A 16,510-nucleotide genomic window follows, 5' to 3' on the forward strand; every position below is an offset into this window, starting at 1 on the left:
CTGTCTAAGCTGTCAAAAAAGTATTTGATCTTCATTTATAACCATAGTGCTAAGTCTAATGCACATGGCAGTCTTGTTTTTAGAGCTGGATTGTAAAAGCAGAGCACTCCAAATGCCGTCATTTTAGGAAGACAACCATTGTAGCTCTGATTAGCGGTACTACAAGTCATTCCAAACCCCCAAGTTATTGTTGCAATGGTGTTTTGACCATTTTTTCTGATCTTCTTGCATCCTTCTCCATCATTGTGAAATGTCACAATCAGATTTTTTCAATTCTCTGACAAGTCCTTCCCTTGTTGAGCCACGATGCAGACATGCAGATATACATATCCCATAGGTCCAAAATGGAAAAGCTTCTGGTGTTCACAGTTCATTTTACATCCGTGTTCATGCAATCAGACTGACTGGAAATCACAGATGTATTTCATTTTTTATAGAGACCTCAGGTTTCCCAATTCATATGTCAGTGACCAGGTGCGTTCACTTGTGCTGCCTTAAGTTTTTATTTTGGGGCCTTTATTTTAAACTATTGTGTTTCTAAAAAAAAATCTGTTTTTGATTGTTTATAAGTTGAAAAAATCTGTACTGTTTAACTCAGAAATAATGCAACAGTTGAGAGACGATGCAGAATGAAATCTTTTGACATTTAAGTGATTTTCAGCTGCAGATAAAGTCTAAGAAGCCAAACCTTATTGTATGCTTTTCTCAGTTAATTGCTGTTTGTAGATACATTACAAGTGTGCTGTGGTAGAAAAAAGTGCCAGAAAGATCCAATGCTCAAAAACTCTGGTTTTAAACATAACAGTGTTAGTTTCAGGTTCCTTTCAGTGTGAAAAACTTGATATGTTGCCTTGAATGTAACTTAGTTTATACGAAAATACTGCACATTGTTAAAACTCTTTACAATGTAAAGCTAATTAACTGTTCCTGGGTCATAGTAAGTAAATAATTTCCTTTGGGATTAATAAAGTTTTACCATATCCTATCTTAAAGTGCGGTATTCTAAAAAGTGGAATATGTCAAGTACCTGTACTGCAAATCTGTACACAAACATAGTACTTGATAAAATGATGTGTCATCATTACTTCATCATTTTTTCTTCATTACTAGTCACAGAATTCTGAATGTGTACAAAAAGGTTTTGTCGTTGTGTTAACTGGTTCTCAAAGCCCACTTCAGTTGATTTCTGTCATTTGAGTAAGAACCAGGATCGACCTACTGCAAAACATGCTACATGGCTGTATGTAGCTGTGAGAGATGTGACTGAGAAAGTCAACAAGGTTAGAGTTTAGCTCGGAAAACAGGTATTCATAGTACACGCATACAGATTTTCAAAGCACTGTATATCACTGTGATTGACTATTAACTACTTCATTATTTCTGCATGTGAAAGGTGCTTCTTATTCTTATGTTGATTCAAGATATGTTGTACTGGTATAGTCATTTGAAATGCTAAATCCTCTGCTTTAGTTGTTATTCACTGTTTCACACAGTTTGAATACATGAATGCATCAAACGCTTTGTTCTGTACTGTCCTTTCTTTTTCTGTGACTTTGCTATTTTCACACTTAAAAACAGATGAAAAAATACAGTACACTGGTGTTAAATGTTGCTGAGAAAACTGGAATCTCCCATTGTTTACTCAAAAAAATATTTACTAATTATGACAAAATTCTACAGAAATTTCAAATTTGGATAAAATGATGATGTGATGAAAGTTTATGTCCAAAAGGTCAAGGGTGAACTCCACTATAGTTTGACTCACTGGATTTAGACTTTGGGCACAAGTCTGCTGTTTCTGCCACACATTTCACACAGCATTTTCCCTCTCATTACACTATCTGTCTTTTACTTTTCTTTTAATTCCTCTTGGCTACAGGAAAGAACAACAGCAACCTCTGAGCAGCAAATTACTTGCTGAAAGTTGAAGATTTGAATCTTGTAATAATGCAGCTCTTCTTCCTTTTTTTCTGTGAATCAAACATTTTAATGACTGTACTTCCCTCCCTGCATACAAATGTTCCACCAAAACAATTCCCTCACATCACTATTTTGCAGGGACATCATTGTTGCATCCTGGACTTTGACGACTGTGATTGGTTTAAAGGGAAACAAACACAGGCCTCAAAGAGTACAAGTACTGAGACAAAGAATAGCAGTTTAGCATTTAACCACAAGTGCAAAAGAGGCTGTAAAATGCAATATATACAGTATGTCACAGTGAGAAAAGAATAAACAGTATAAACAGAGTGGTACAAACACACTAAGTATATAATAGCAGTAGCTTGCTGAGAAATTATGGTGTGTTGATCAGTGTTTTCCGCCAAATGGGATACCACATTAAAATTTGGACTAGTAGAAGGTATGACGACACTGAAGGCATCACATTTTCATATGAAACTATTATTAATTTGAATAATAGAAGCATTTAACGCTTTTTTCCCCATGATGCATGAGATGCAGAAGTACTTTGTTCATGTAAAACTAAACCTTTTCTCTGTCAAACAGATTTTAGTGACTTTTCATCCTCAGATATTTAAAGAAGACACTGAAAACAACACTGTGTTGAGTGAGTAGATTTTGGCACAGAACCATATATATTTGACAGTAATTTGTGATAAGAAATAAATCAAAATCAAGTAAGTTGGTGCTTGTAGGGCCCTCTGACAGTCTGTGAACTGGGACCAAATAGTAATATGGCCTTGTATTTTGTTAATACAAATGTTATTATGTTCCTGATGCACATTATTGTAGAAAAATCCATGTTATTGAGTAAGAACTCTGCAGAATTTATAGACTCAAATGCACTACAGGCGCTTATGCAATCTAAATCCTGTTAAAACCAAAATACTGTTACTATGTCACTTATTTTCCAACCAAGTCCAACCATTTTCCGACAGAGTCCAGACTAAACTTGCTCCAGCTACACAAACACTTGAACGCCCCCTTGCTAAAACTCCAGCCCCGATTGGCTGGCCGCCTATTATCCTATCATGTCATCCAATGGTGGGGCGGGAGCTGTTTCAGCCAATCGAAATACAGAATGGATCCGAGTTTGAACCGCCCCGTCGTGTAAACTCGTCCGAATGTGGCTCCGACGATAAAAAGCGAGCCGTCATGTTTCTGTCCCTCCCTCTCTGCCTCTGTCCGTCGGCCAGGCTGCTGCTGCACTCAACCTCCCCGGAACAAAACACCCGAAAGCAACCATGTCTGAGAAACTTCCCTACAAAGTTGGTGAGTGTTAATGTTTATTGTTGGCGCTGTAAAGTTTAGAGAAGTAAGTCGGCGGTTTGCTAGCTAGAATGCTGTGAGTTTACGTTAACGTGAATGTCAGGAAACGGCGCTCACAGTAGCTAAATTAGCTTAAAAAGTAAACGTGCAACGGCACGAATATATTTAGTTGTTTTGAGTCCTATTTCACTTTAATTCCAGTGTTTCTAGTTCTTTTTTAGAGCTCTGTTGTTGCCAACTTGCTAGCGTGTTGCCAATTTAATGGCGTCATTAATGATGTTTAACAAGTTATTAGCTTATTTGGTAATCGGCAGCCATTTTAGCTTGTAAGTTGTTAATTTTCGCTTTTTGACAGTCTCAGTTTGCAGACTTTAATTCAATTCTGGGAATGAATCGACATGTCAAAGCCGTACTAGCGCCGAGCATGGGCTTTACTGTGAACAGAAACCACCTCCAGTGTCTCTGGGTGTTGTAGTTTATTGGCGGAGCGGGAGACGTAGCGCCCCTCAGCGCGTACTGTGTTTGCAAACTCCGCTTCCCGTGATGCCTTGCGTTTCGCCGCCAGTTTCTGCGTGAGTGACAAGAACAGGCAGAGATGAAGCTGCACTGTATGCGAGTTACATACCAGTAAAGCTGCAAGAACACGTGGTGTTTTGTGCCGCGGTTATTGGGCTGAAAGCTTTTGATCGTATGAAGATTCTGAATTAGAATTTATTTTGATTTTTGTGCGTGAAGTTTTTTTATTTGGCTACAAACGTGGAGAAGCTTCACACGGAAGAAAGAAACATGAAAATAAATACAAGATAACGTGCTGTTATTGCATGACTTTATGTAGTTTAAGAATTCACTCAAATTAAGAACAGTAATTCTGCTGAAAATGTCAAGGAACCCATAAAATGACCACTAAGGTATCACTCTTCTTCAAAAACATGCAATTTTAATTAACTGTCACCATCAACCATGTGTGAATCCCACCTGCTGTGACGGCTGCATGCAAGCAGCTGCTTCAGAGAAAACGTTGCACTATGACCTGCTAGCAAATAGGCCTTGGGCAAAGTCTGCACATTTTCCAAGGACTGTGTACAATCGTTGGTAAAGAGTTCACCTCGGTACCAGCATCTGTTAAGTCTTCACTTGTTAATTCAGGCTGTATCACTCATTCACCACAAGCAGTGCAACATTTTGTTCTCCCAGCATGGGGTCAGAGGGAAGTCTTTTGTGTTTTTTGTGTTTTTATCTTGGCGCTGCAGTGCTGTCCTGTGTTATTTTATCATAGCTGCCACGGCGAGCCGACAAAATTGTATTTATTTCACCAAGCCCATTTTATAGATTAATCAGATAACATTGAATGGTCCACATTGAACTTGCTTAAACTGATTGCGACTCATTTCATGTCTCGGTCAATTAGCTTACTAGACGGTGGCATGAACAGGTGGCCCAATCAATAAACGCATGTGTGATGTGGGGCATCTGGTCTTGAGAACAAAATCATTCATTTATTAGTTTTATTTTTTTTGTGGTTCATGATATGTGTTGAGCTTGTGTTGCTCATTCATTAGCAAGTTTCAAATGCAAAGTCAGACTTATTTTCATTCAAAGTGACATGTTCTCCACTCTTCAGTGAAGCTAAGAAACATATGCAGCAGCAGCTGTTGTGAAGTGAAAGAAGTCACTGTGCAGACAAACTGCAGACAGTACAAACCTGTTGTGTCACAGCTGTGGATGTGTTCACTTTTCCCAGTACAGAAACGGCATGGTTAAGAGTGGAGGAGGTTATATTCTCCTAAAGTACAAAATGATCAGTAGGGAATATCATTAGATATGTCTCTATTCTCAATACTTTCTAATTTAAGCACAGCTGATTTGCAAAGACTATATCCTGATTAATTTTCAGGAAGAGATTTAACAAGTGCAATCAGAGATAAAATTATTGCTTTTGTGTGCCAGTTCAGATCATGTTGAGATATGTGCAAAGTCTCTTAACAAATCTGGACATCTTTAGTGCTCTTTGCAAACATTTATGTTAACTGAAATACCAGCATTTTAATAAATTATTTTGGATTGATTACTCGTCACTCAACAATAGATTGCGGTAAGCTGATCTAGAGATTTTAATTTGACTTATCACAAGGAACAATTCCTCTTTATGATAGAACTAACATTTTTTAAAAATTTAAAGCATTTTAAGATGTTTTAATCTACAGATTTATCAGATTGAAATACGATTAAAGAAAATTACAGTGTCGATATTGATGTAAGGCTTTAATCCGCGGTCTCTTCCTCAATCTTGTAGCCGACATCAGCCTGGCTGAATGGGGACGTAAGGCCATCGATATCGCTGAGAACGAGATGCCCGGCCTCATGAAGATGAGGGAGATGTACGGTCAGTCCAAGCCTCTGAAGGGCGCTCGTATCGCCGGCTGCCTCCACATGACCCTGCAGACCGCCGTGCTCATCGAGACCCTCATGGCCCTCGGTGCTGAGGTGACATTTACTAACTGCTTATAAGTATTTATTCATTCAGAGAGCATCTGGTGATCACTCCTAACTTTTAGAAAAGCTGCCTTTTCTATTCTAATAGTGTCACCAGCCGTTTACTTCAAAATTCATTGAACACGTGCCACATAATGGACACGGGTTGAATGGATGAAAGCATTTTTTTTTTTTTTAAACTCACGCATGTCTCATCTTTGAATGAGTAAAACTGAAGTATAATGTAAATAAAACCTCTTTCTTTGATCTGGTACAATCAGTCAGTCCCATTTGCAAGAGATTTGAGAGATGTAGCGGTACAGTATAGAGTACAGTGTTAAAAAAAAAAAATTAAATTAAAAAAAAAAAAAAAAAAAAAACACAATTCACAAACCCAAACATTAGATTCTGTGTACAAGGTTGTTGTTTTGAGCTTTATTTATATGTTTGTACTGAATATACACTGTGGCCTGATAGTGACACAAAATAGAATATATAATAGTCAATAACTGCATCTGGCTTTCACATAATGCAAGAGACAGCATTCTGCCATGGTAGCTATATGCTGTTATGTCGTTTTCATAGCTCTTCCAATCCATGTGCCGGCTTATTTGGTTCTAACGCCGTCTCCTTTTAGAGTTGCAATAATTTTGGTAGAAGTAACTGCAGTTAAACATTAATTTGCTCAGTCTTCAACATGATCAGTCTCGTCACCCTCGTTTTGAAGTGCATGGTGCAGTTTAACGTAGTGGCTTAGAAACACCTCCGCTAACTAGTGTTTGGCTGCAGTAATTGCAGTGGAACAGACACAGCAGCACATAAGTATGAATGTTCACATTGGTGTAGTCTGTTTTTGTAGGAACTTAGTCCTTTTATTTTTTAATTAAGACACTGATGATACTTTTTCTTATACAATCATTTCAGCAGACTTTGAGATCTTGTAACACCTTCTGGTTGCACATTTGTAATTTTTATAGGAGAGTTTTTGCCAATATCCACATTTGACTGAGTTGGTCTTTAACCGCCTTTGGCTTGCTGACAAATGTAAACTGTTTTTTGTTCATTTTAAGCACCTTTATTATCAAATATTGAAATTATTTTTATTTATATTCTTTTGAACAAATGATACCTTTCCTGAGTGTAGGTTTGTCAAATAGCCCTTGTCCGAGAAGAGAGAAATTTGCTGTACTGATAATGTGCAGGTTGTCTGTGGACTGTTGTTTCCTGCTTTATGCCTTGCTTAAGTGTAACCATATTGATCCATTTTTCTTTGGAACAAACCATCATGAACTGTGGGATTTTGTGTCTCCCTCTGTGTTTCTCAAGGCCAGTGTGTGTTGTTATCATGCTGGTTTTATCTGTCTGACCAGGACTGGTCTCATCCTGCAGGAACCTGCAGCCTGAGAACCAGCGGAGAGCAAATAGCAAATTACTCTCTCAGCATGTTTTGTTCCCTAATTTGTTTTACTTGTCTTGCTGCAATCGTGCTCATAACCTAATTCTGTGCAACTTCAGAATCTACCTTCCATACTACTAAAGTTGGTGGTTCTTGTGTTTTACATTGTGTTTATTTATGTTCAATGTCTGTATTCACCCTAAATGGCTCTTAGCTTGAAATAGACTGCATCACCGAGGTTACTGTGAGAAAATGCGTTACTGCAGAAACTGCTTTCACGTACAGTAAACGTCAGATTTCCTTGTCAGTATTTCTTTAGAAAGTCAGCAAGGTTTTGGACACTGGATAGCGGCATGGTGTGACATGTGGTTCACAAAACAGTGAGTGTTCATGTATATTCAAAGGACACCAGTAAATCAGTCAGTGCAGGTCACCGTAGGGACACTGCAAACCGTCAGTCTCACTTCTCAAAAATGAACCATAAATATGTCTGCATGTGCTCTTTGCCCTGTTTAATTAAGATGAATGGAATGACTGAAGGGCACTTGATATAGCCAGATAGCCTTGATGGAAGTTCTAGGCTTTTGCATTGTGTTTAGCAAGAAAGGTTGTAGCAAAAGGAAACCACAAGATATTTATGACCAAATAATCCTATTTTATATCTGATTATGCTAAATGACTTTTTGTCACCAGACATTAAACATAGTATGAGGAAAATGAATGCAATTGTCTTTAATGCCCCTTGAGGCGTTGCAGCCCAACCGTCAGTGTTGCAGCTGTGTCATAAGGTGGCAGAGAGAGACTGGTGGTAGTCTGCACTGAGACTCTACAACACGGAGTACTCGGAGTGTTTCTCACCACCAACAGATAATACAGAATCTGGTCACGATTCTTTTGTTCTCGTTCGACTTCTTTAGATATTTTTAGCGGGACTTTGAGTTCCGTTATCTTCGACACTGAGATAAACGAGTAATAATCTTTGTACTCAGTCCTCTGCACAAAAGAATCCTTTCGGAAACCCGATTGAATGTACTCTTGCCAGGAAGTTGTGATTCATTAACATGCGGTTTGTAAAGTTCCTAGCGTAATTCATGAACAGCCAGGTGACCTAGGTTCATGTAAATATACACTTGGATGTTTTTGGGTTATTGCTTTTGTGAGGGTCAAATCGGTATAGCTTTAGTTCTTTCTTTCCTTACTGACTTGGTTTCTCTCTTCCTCCTCAGGTTCAGTGGTCCAGCTGCAACATTTTCTCCACTCAGGATCATGCTGCCTCTGCCATTGCCAAGGCTGGAATTCCAGGTAACACCAACAAATTTGTGACTTATATAAAGACAATTTTCTGGTAAGACTCCATCTTAGAAGTATTTCTTGAAGCTTTTCCCAACGCAGCAAAAGCAAGTGCATGCTGACTCCTTAAGACCTATTTAGGAGAAAGAAGAGAAACATATATTTTGTCACCTGAGTCTTGCTAAGGAAATTATTAAGCAAATATGTCTCTCTCTCTCTAGTGTATGCATGGAAGGGTGAGACCGATGAGGAGTATGTGTGGTGCATTGAACAGACCCTGTACTTCAAAGACGGTAAGCCCCTTAACATGATCCTAGATGATGGAGGAGACCTCACCAACCTGGTCCACCAGAAGTACCCTGAACTGCTGCCAGGTCGGTTTCCTGCATGCACCCTTTTAACTCCAATCCATGCTTGCTGTTGTCTCTTAATTTCATTGCATGAAGTGATTATTTTTGTATCTGTCTTTCCTTCTGTTTTGTAATAAACTGACAAATGTTGAAGCAGTAGTGGAGATTATTGGACCCTACAGCAGCTTCAGCTGAATCGTTGTATATACACTACTGTTCAAAAGTTTGGGGTCACCCAGACAATTCCATGTTTTCTATGAAAACTCAGACTTTTATTCATGTGCTAACATAATTGCACAAGGGTTTTAATCATAAGTTAGCCTTTCAACACCATTAGCTAACACAATGTAGCATTAGAACACAGGAGTGATGGTTGCTGGAAATGTTCCTCTGTACCTCTATGTAGATATTCCATTAAAAATCAGTTGATTCTAGCTAGAATAGTCATTTACCACATTAACAATGTCTAGACTGTATTTCTGACTCATTTGATGTTATCTTCATTGAAAAAAAAACTGCTTTTCTTTCAAAAATAAGGACATTTCAAAGTGGCTCCAAATTTTTGAACAGTTGTGTAAATTTAAACTTGAAATTGGATTCCAGACCAACATTTTCCATTGGTTGCACTGGTGCACCAAACTTTATCACTCAAATGTCACTGTGGCATGATGCGACCGACGTGGATTTAGAGACCCCTTCAGTTTAGACGGGGAGTGCAGGCTGTTTTCTTAAGCTACGATTTACAGATGCCCCCTTAAACACCTCACAAGCAAACAGTTGGTAGATGCTACAATTTAACAAAATGTTCACCCTCTGCAGAACGATTTTTTTGTACATAAACTTGCAATCTCATTTTAGAGTTTTTGCATTATTTTTCTTTGGGTTTTTTTGCTTGCGGCACTACAAAAGTTTTGTTTTTGGTGTTAGGCTGATTTGTTTCCAGTCATTTTTACAGAATAGAGGTATTTGCATGTGCCCATCAAGAGGGGAAAAATAACAGTAGTTCTTTAAGATGACATTTTTCAATAGACATTGATCACGTCACTGCACATCAGTACAAACGACTGAATGCCCCTTGAGGCGTTGCAGCCCAACCTTCATTGTTGCAGCTGTGTCATAAGGTGGCAGAGAGAGACTGGTGGTAGTCTGCACTGAGACTCTACAACACTAGGAGGACTCGGAGTGTTTCTCACCACCAACAGTTAAACATGCATCTTTGAAAGCATAAAGTCTGTATTCAAACTCGGTAAAATATTCATATTTGTGAGTAGCCATCAAGAACTTCTCATTGTAACAAGACTAATTATTGTCGTAGTTAATTGTGGCTTGAAAACTTTTTACTTGACTCACTTCTGCTTTATGTACAGTGTCATACGAACACTTATGCACACAAATGTAGTACAGAAGAGCCATGCTCACTGCTGGAATAAATTCTTCCTAACAGTATGACTATAGAACTTCAATGTTTATTTGTTCAAATCAAATCACCCAATTCCAGCTTCTTAACTGTGAATATTTTCTGGTTTGCAACTCTGTAATGGTGTTGTGAATATCTTGAGGATGTCTTCTTGGGCTTTGAGAAACACTGGTCATCATTTTCTGACATTTTATAGACCAAACAATCAGTTAATTAAGAAAATAATCAACACATTAACCAACAATGGAAAAAAATAAATTTAATTAAATAATCGTCACAGTGCTGGTCATAAACGCCATATACATTGTAAGATCTTTACTATATAATTGCCTTGTATTTCCAGGTATCCGTGGAGTGTCAGAGGAGACTACTACAGGTGTCCACAACCTGTACAAGATGATGAAGAAGGGCGAGCTGAAGATCCCCGCCATCAACGTCAACGACTCTGTCACCAAGGTAACCAGTCTGGAGTTTTAATCCTCTTAACCTACATCTCGTTATTTGAAGTAACTGAAGGTGGACAGAAATACCAATCCTCCTTAGTGAAACCATGTCTGAAAGGATAAATAGTCTTTCTGTAAAATGTGACCTCAGGGGGTGTGGGTATATTTTAATATTTTCCTGATATCATATCGGCAAAATGACTTGTAGTGGACTTTATTGTGTGAAATGCTATTTGTGCAATGATGACAGAACTCACCAGAACGTTAAATACATTTTGAAATCATTGGAATTCAACCAGACTGAAAAGTGGTGTCAGAGTTCATCATCCTCTTGAATAATATGGCATCATGTACATCCGTCTCCCGCTTACAGAGTAAGTTTGACAACCTGTACGGCTGCAGGGAGAGTCTCATCGACGGTATCAAGCGAGCCACCGACGTGATGATTGCTGGTAAAGTTGCCGTGGTGGCAGGCTACGGTGACGTCGGCAAGGGCTGCGTCCAGGCTCTGCGTGGGTTCGGCGCTCGTGTCATCATCACTGAAATCGACCCTATCAACGCCCTGCAGGCTGCCATGGAGGGTAGGTGACAGTACATTAAGACCATGACTGCTTACTTTAAACCAGGAAAAAGGCACCTGTGTGCAAAAATGCCGCAGATAAGTTTGTGTAGTGTTCCTGTGGGATTAGGGATTCACAGGACTTGGATTCAGAGCTCTCAACAATGTATAAACAGGTAATTTGATGTATAATGCTGAATGCTTGTAGTTGTAGCAGGTTGCTGAGTGCAGTTTTCACTATATGTAATCAGAGTCATAGAATAACTGAATAAAAACTGCAGTATACTTACTTTTTCTCAATAAAATTAATCATAATGCCACATATTACGAGATGTCAGAAGAGTTCACCCTGTTCTTGAAACATGAAGTTGTTCACCATATAAAGCCTTCTTTTTCTCTGTTGCCCTGTAGGTTATGAGGTTACCACCATGGATGAGGCTTGTAAGGAAGGAAACATCTTTGTCACCACCACTGGCTGTGAAGACATCATCATGGGACAGTAAGTTTGAGCAGCTCAGAACTGAACCGAATTACTGTTTTTGACAGCTATGGTTAAGTTGATTTCTTGTAAAACTCCCATGTCTTTAAAATGTCTGTCTATGCACATCAACAAGCGGCATTTATTTATTTATCGTGTGTGTTCACCTTCAGCCACTTTGAGAACATGAAGGACGATGCCATCGTTTGTAACATTGGACACTTTGACTGTGAGATCGATGTCAGCTGGCTCAACAAAAACGCTGCTCAGAAGATCAATGTCAAGCCTCAGGTAGGAACAAAAACGTACATGTATACAGGGTGACTTTTCCGTTGTGATGGCAAATATACTACACTTCTGAGGCATTTGAAAAGTATGTCTCCTCTTAGTTTTCTCTTATTTTAGCTCTGTCTGCAGTTGCCTCTTTCATATCACTCAGGTTAAAGTGGCCAGGCGTCAGCTGAAAGGGAGGAAAAATATATATAATTTTTCAGATATTTATCATTTATTACTTCATCGTGAAACGGATGATTTACTGCCCCTTGAGGCGTTGCAGCCCAACCTTCATTGTTGCAGCTGTGTCATAAGGTGGCAGAGAGAGACTGGTGGTAGTCTGCACTAAGACTCTGCAACGCTCGGAGGACTTGGAGTGATTCTTACCACCAACAGTTAAACAGACAGCATGTATCTAGTCTATTTTTACATGTTCTGTATTTTTTGCAAACACCAGTGACTTGTTTCTAGCAAATAGGTTCCCTGTCGTTTAAACAGAAATTTAAATTTCAATACGCTGACTAGTATACAAGTAAGAAAATTCCCACCTCCAATGTGAATGTAATAATTTTGCACCCCAAAACTGTGTATTCAGGCTTTACCAAAGTTGAGTGGAAGTATATTGTGTGCAGCTGCCTTGTCTTTCAAATCCAGTGTGATTATTGTCTGTGAGTCAATGATTTCTACTAATATCAATCTTTATTGGTCATTGCACATTTTCATATACAACGAAATTTCATTTGAGCTGCCCTGCCAATGACAGCTCCGGCTGCTGCGCAGTGCTGCGCGCACCTTTCTTGAAGAAAAAAAGAAAAACGACATGTTGGGATCTGGGTAGGGATCGCAGAGGGTAAAAGGGAAAAAAAAAGGCTCGTTGTACCAAATGAAACCTCCAATGTTGGGAAATTCAATTTGAGAAGGAACCTAAAAAAACAAACCCGCAAACAGGCAAAGCATGACGTTAGACAAGGATAGTTGGAGGATTTCATATCTGAGTGTGACTTAGCATTGCTAGCTAGTCTTTTTTTGCAGGTTAATGCCCATATGTCTGTTCTAAATCCGGTCATATCCCAGTTTATTCAGACACAGATTACATACAACCATATCTTCATTTCCTAGGTCATCATACAGATCACACTACACAGGCTTTATAATATTAATAATACTTTAAATTGAGTAACATTTCTGATGCTGACTAGCAAAGATGGCAATGTTTAGCTAATTGTGCACATGCTCGGTCTGAACGGTCCCCCACACAGCAGCTCATCCTTCTCCTCTTCTTCAGGTTGATCGCTATCGTTTGAAGAACGGCCGTCACGTCATCATCCTGGCAGAGGGCAGACTGGTCAACCTGGGATGTGCCATGGGACACCCATCTTTCGTCATGAGCAACTCCTTCACCAATCAGGTGCTGTGACTGAGTGAGCCAAACTACGGAAAAGACGGCTCTAATGCTTGTGATAAAACTAGGAAGACCATTGAAAAGTGTTTTTCCCATTGAAGTAAGCGTGTTTGTACATTAGTCAATTAGGCTTAGTTAACGCCACCCAGATTCAGGACATCTTTTGCTCATCATGCATTTTAAATTGCTCTAGGCTCATTTTTCACGGTATTGTGGAGTCTGACACCTCTATGCAAACAGTATAACTATGGCTAGAAGTGGAGAGAGCTCAAATACTTCTGTGCATTATGATAAAGTTCTAATGCCCATTTTCATTATTTTAATCTTGGTCACTTTTCCTCACATGATTAGTTGAGGAACTTTAGAAAACGTAGGACTTTTTTATGTCCATGAAATATTAAAATGATAAACCTATAGCTGCATTCATCAGCTTTATTAAACAGTTTCCACTTGACTCCTCATATTTTTCCCTTCCAGGTGCTGGCTCAGATCGAGTTATGGACGAACACCTCCAAATACCCTCTTGGAGTCTACTTCTTGCCCAAGAAGGTCAGAAGCTACACCATGACAATCCCATTTATGTTTACAGTAGAGCATATAGATTGTAATGTCCATTAATTACACTTTGTCTTGATTTGAATAAATAATATTTTGAGAAAAGTTCTGCAAGTAGGGCATCTGAAGCTGCACAGAAAAACGCATGAGGTTTAGTACACAGCAGGAAGGATATTGAAATGGGAAATACCTTATCTGATGTCTTTTATGTGAAAAAGATTTTTTTTTTTTTTTTTATATTGAGTTTTAGTGAGAATGTTATGTCAGAGGGTTCAGGGTGAAGGCAGCAGACTTAAGGTTTAGTCTGTTTTTTACAGGCTCAGAAAGAGATGAGGGAAAAGTCAAGAGATTCAGAGTAGCCTTAATAGAGCAGAGTTATCAGCACATCTCGCCTCATCCAAGATGATTCTTCTCCTTTTACAGAAGCCTTCTGTCTTTTATGTACACTAAAATATGCCTTTCTTGTGTAAGAGAAAGAATAATCTTACATAACTGGTTCTTTACACACCTATAAAGACTACTGTAACAATAATGGACACTACAACTACTTCTACAACTAATACTACTTTCACTACTACTGCTTATAGTAATAATATAATAATAGTTAATCATTGAACGGATTCTGTGGTGTTTTATTTAGCTAGCAGAAATGCCAAACATGCTTTTTAGCTTTGTTAAATGAAGATTTGCCTTTCTTTTTTCTTTGTTTTTTTAACAGTTAGTGAGACAAAATCAGCAGAATTTGACATCACCAGGATTTCTGTATGCCAAAATAAAGAATAAAACCAAAGAAATTCCTATTTATGAAAATGATTTGTCACAATAATCACTGCCTACATTTTTGCTTCAGGAGAAGTTTGTCTTTATTGTTCTTATACTGACTGCACCAGACACCCAATACACAATCAAGAAACCAAAACTAGATGACAGGGAGAAGTGGGTCAGTAAGTTAATTCCAGTGTGATTCATGGAGGCTTTTGCTCATCTTCTTTCTTTCCCTCCACAGCTGGATGAGCAAGTGGCAGCTGCCCACTTGGATAAACTGGGGGTGAAGCTCACCAAGCTGACAGACAAGCAGGCCAAGTACCTGGGCCTGCCCGCCGAGGGGCCCTTCAAACCGGACCACTATCGCTACTGAGCTCCCGCTGCCAGCCTGGGGAAGTGAAGAAGAAGAAAGAGGAGGAGGAGGTGTGGCCAGAACATTTTTGGTGTAGCAGGGTTTGGTGGGTGGGAGCACTGGGAGGGTTTAACCCAGGTTGCACTCTGGGTGCGATGTTTGGTTTTCAGCTGCCAAATCTCAATGATTCAGGGACACAAACGGACAGTTCTTGTGTTTGTTTTTCGCTTTAAATAACCTCTTACATCCAACCGCTAAAGACATTTACTTCACAAGTTGCATCTCTGCCTATCCAAGCGGTCAGGCATGGCTGAAGTTTGGAACCTTGTTCTGCTATTCAAAGGCGAAATCAAGCGTTATCTGCTCACCTGCTAGTGTTAAATGAATAACTTGTGGTCGACTTACTGGTAGTTAACTGCATCTACGCAAAGCTTCCATCAGTAGCTTTATGTAGGAGTTTGTGGACATTGGAAGGAGGAACATATTACATGTTAGTTTATCTCATCTTACTTTGCGCTGACACACCAATATCCTCGGCCGTCTCTCCTCTTTCTCATCAACGCTCTTCTGAAACACCAAGTGCTTCTGTGGCTGTAAAAGACAATTCCTCCTGTTTATGTCATTCCCTCTCCATTTATGGAATAAAATAAACCCTGATCCTTTTCTATCTAAACTCATCTGTCCGTCTCATAGCGGCTCGAGGTGGAAGGTGACAGAACAGGTTTTTCTTCTGTATCTTGACGAATCGAGGCAAACGGTTTTAGCGTTCAGCAGCCTTATTCCAGTGTTTTCACATTAACACTGCTCTGTGTTGGCACTTAATTACAACTGTACTTGAATTGTGTAAGAAACTGAAGATGCTCATGAAGTGATTACTGGGTGTGTTTACTGCTTGTCCAGGTTGATCGGTAGAAAGACGCGCTGCCGCCAAAGTAACCACCAAAGCACGTTATGTTTTTTTTGCCTGATTTCTAAGAGTCTTATTGATTTTGTTGCCTCATTTTCTTCCTTTTGTTGTGATTATTTAATCTGACTTGAAGGGCCAAAACATGTGCGACGCCCCCCTCACCCTCGATTCTTTTCATTATTCACTGCAGCCAATCAGGCTCTTCAGATGCAGGGTGATGCTGAAGTGGTCATCTCGTCTCTCAACGGTTATAGACTGAAGTTCAGCTGCTTGTAAATGATGGATTGATGTTGAAACTATCAAGTGACAATGGAAAAAATAAAAAACAAAAGTCAAACATTTGTTTCTCCTCATGGTTGTGTGATAGGGCATTCAAAGCTTAAGATTGGTCACGAAAATATAATTAGAACAGAGGAGACGGTTTTGCTTTTCCCTGTTTCAAATCGGTCTTTTCAGACTGAGCTACGCCAAAGCTTTTGAGGAGCTGATTTTTTCACCTCTTCCTGGTTAGAAATTTACAAAACACTGTTTAGCTTTTATTTATCATTATTATCAGCATCCTGGAGGTTTGGCTCGTTCTGTTTTTTTGTGATGGGTATCCAAAGTTTTCTTTCTACACT

The 16,510-nt window shown here is 39.1% G+C and overlaps 1 protein-coding gene and 3 non-coding genes across 4 annotated transcripts; all 4 read left to right on the forward strand.

The window, feature by feature from the left end:
• The first annotated feature begins 3,077 nt into the window (after window positions 1–3,077).
• On the forward strand, window positions 3,078–16,227 carry ahcy (adenosylhomocysteinase). The gene is made up of 11 exons (XM_023298807.3): window positions 3,078–3,234; window positions 5,525–5,715; window positions 8,326–8,401; window positions 8,611–8,763; window positions 10,500–10,612; window positions 10,973–11,180; window positions 11,570–11,657; window positions 11,810–11,927; window positions 13,195–13,317; window positions 13,789–13,860; window positions 14,873–16,227. The coding sequence occupies exons 1-11, from the start codon at window positions 3,207–3,209 to the stop codon at window positions 15,002–15,004; spliced, it is 1,302 nt and encodes a 433-aa protein (XP_023154575.2). The 5' UTR covers window positions 3,078–3,206; the 3' UTR covers window positions 15,005–16,227.
• Window positions 7,834–7,964, forward strand: LOC111588411 (small nucleolar RNA SNORA17). Its single transcript, XR_002748176.1, has one exon. It is a non-coding gene; the product is annotated as a small nucleolar RNA SNORA17 (small nucleolar RNA).
• LOC111588412 (small nucleolar RNA SNORA17) lies at window positions 9,807–9,942 on the forward strand. Its single transcript, XR_002748177.2, has one exon. It is a non-coding gene; the product is annotated as a small nucleolar RNA SNORA17 (small nucleolar RNA).
• On the forward strand, window positions 12,171–12,306 carry LOC111588410 (small nucleolar RNA SNORA17). The gene has a single exon (XR_002748175.2). It is a non-coding gene; the product is annotated as a small nucleolar RNA SNORA17 (small nucleolar RNA).
• Window positions 16,228–16,510: the final 283 nt, after the last annotated feature.

This window comes from Amphiprion ocellaris, chromosome 5 (genome assembly GCF_022539595.1).
Source record: "Amphiprion ocellaris isolate individual 3 ecotype Okinawa chromosome 5, ASM2253959v1, whole genome shotgun sequence".
Taxonomy (NCBI): Eukaryota; Metazoa; Chordata; class Actinopteri; family Pomacentridae; genus Amphiprion; species Amphiprion ocellaris.

Coding starts and splice junctions, on each gene's coding strand:
- ahcy (XM_023298807.3), top strand. CDS start 3,207: ATGTCTGAGAAACTTCCCTACAAAGTTG. Junction 10,613..10,972: donor TCAACGACTCTGTCACCAAG/GTAACCAGTCTG, acceptor TCCCGCTTACAG/AGTAAGTTTGACAACCTGTA. Junction 11,928..13,194: donor AGATCAATGTCAAGCCTCAG/GTAGGAACAAAA, acceptor CCTCTTCTTCAG/GTTGATCGCTATCGTTTGAA.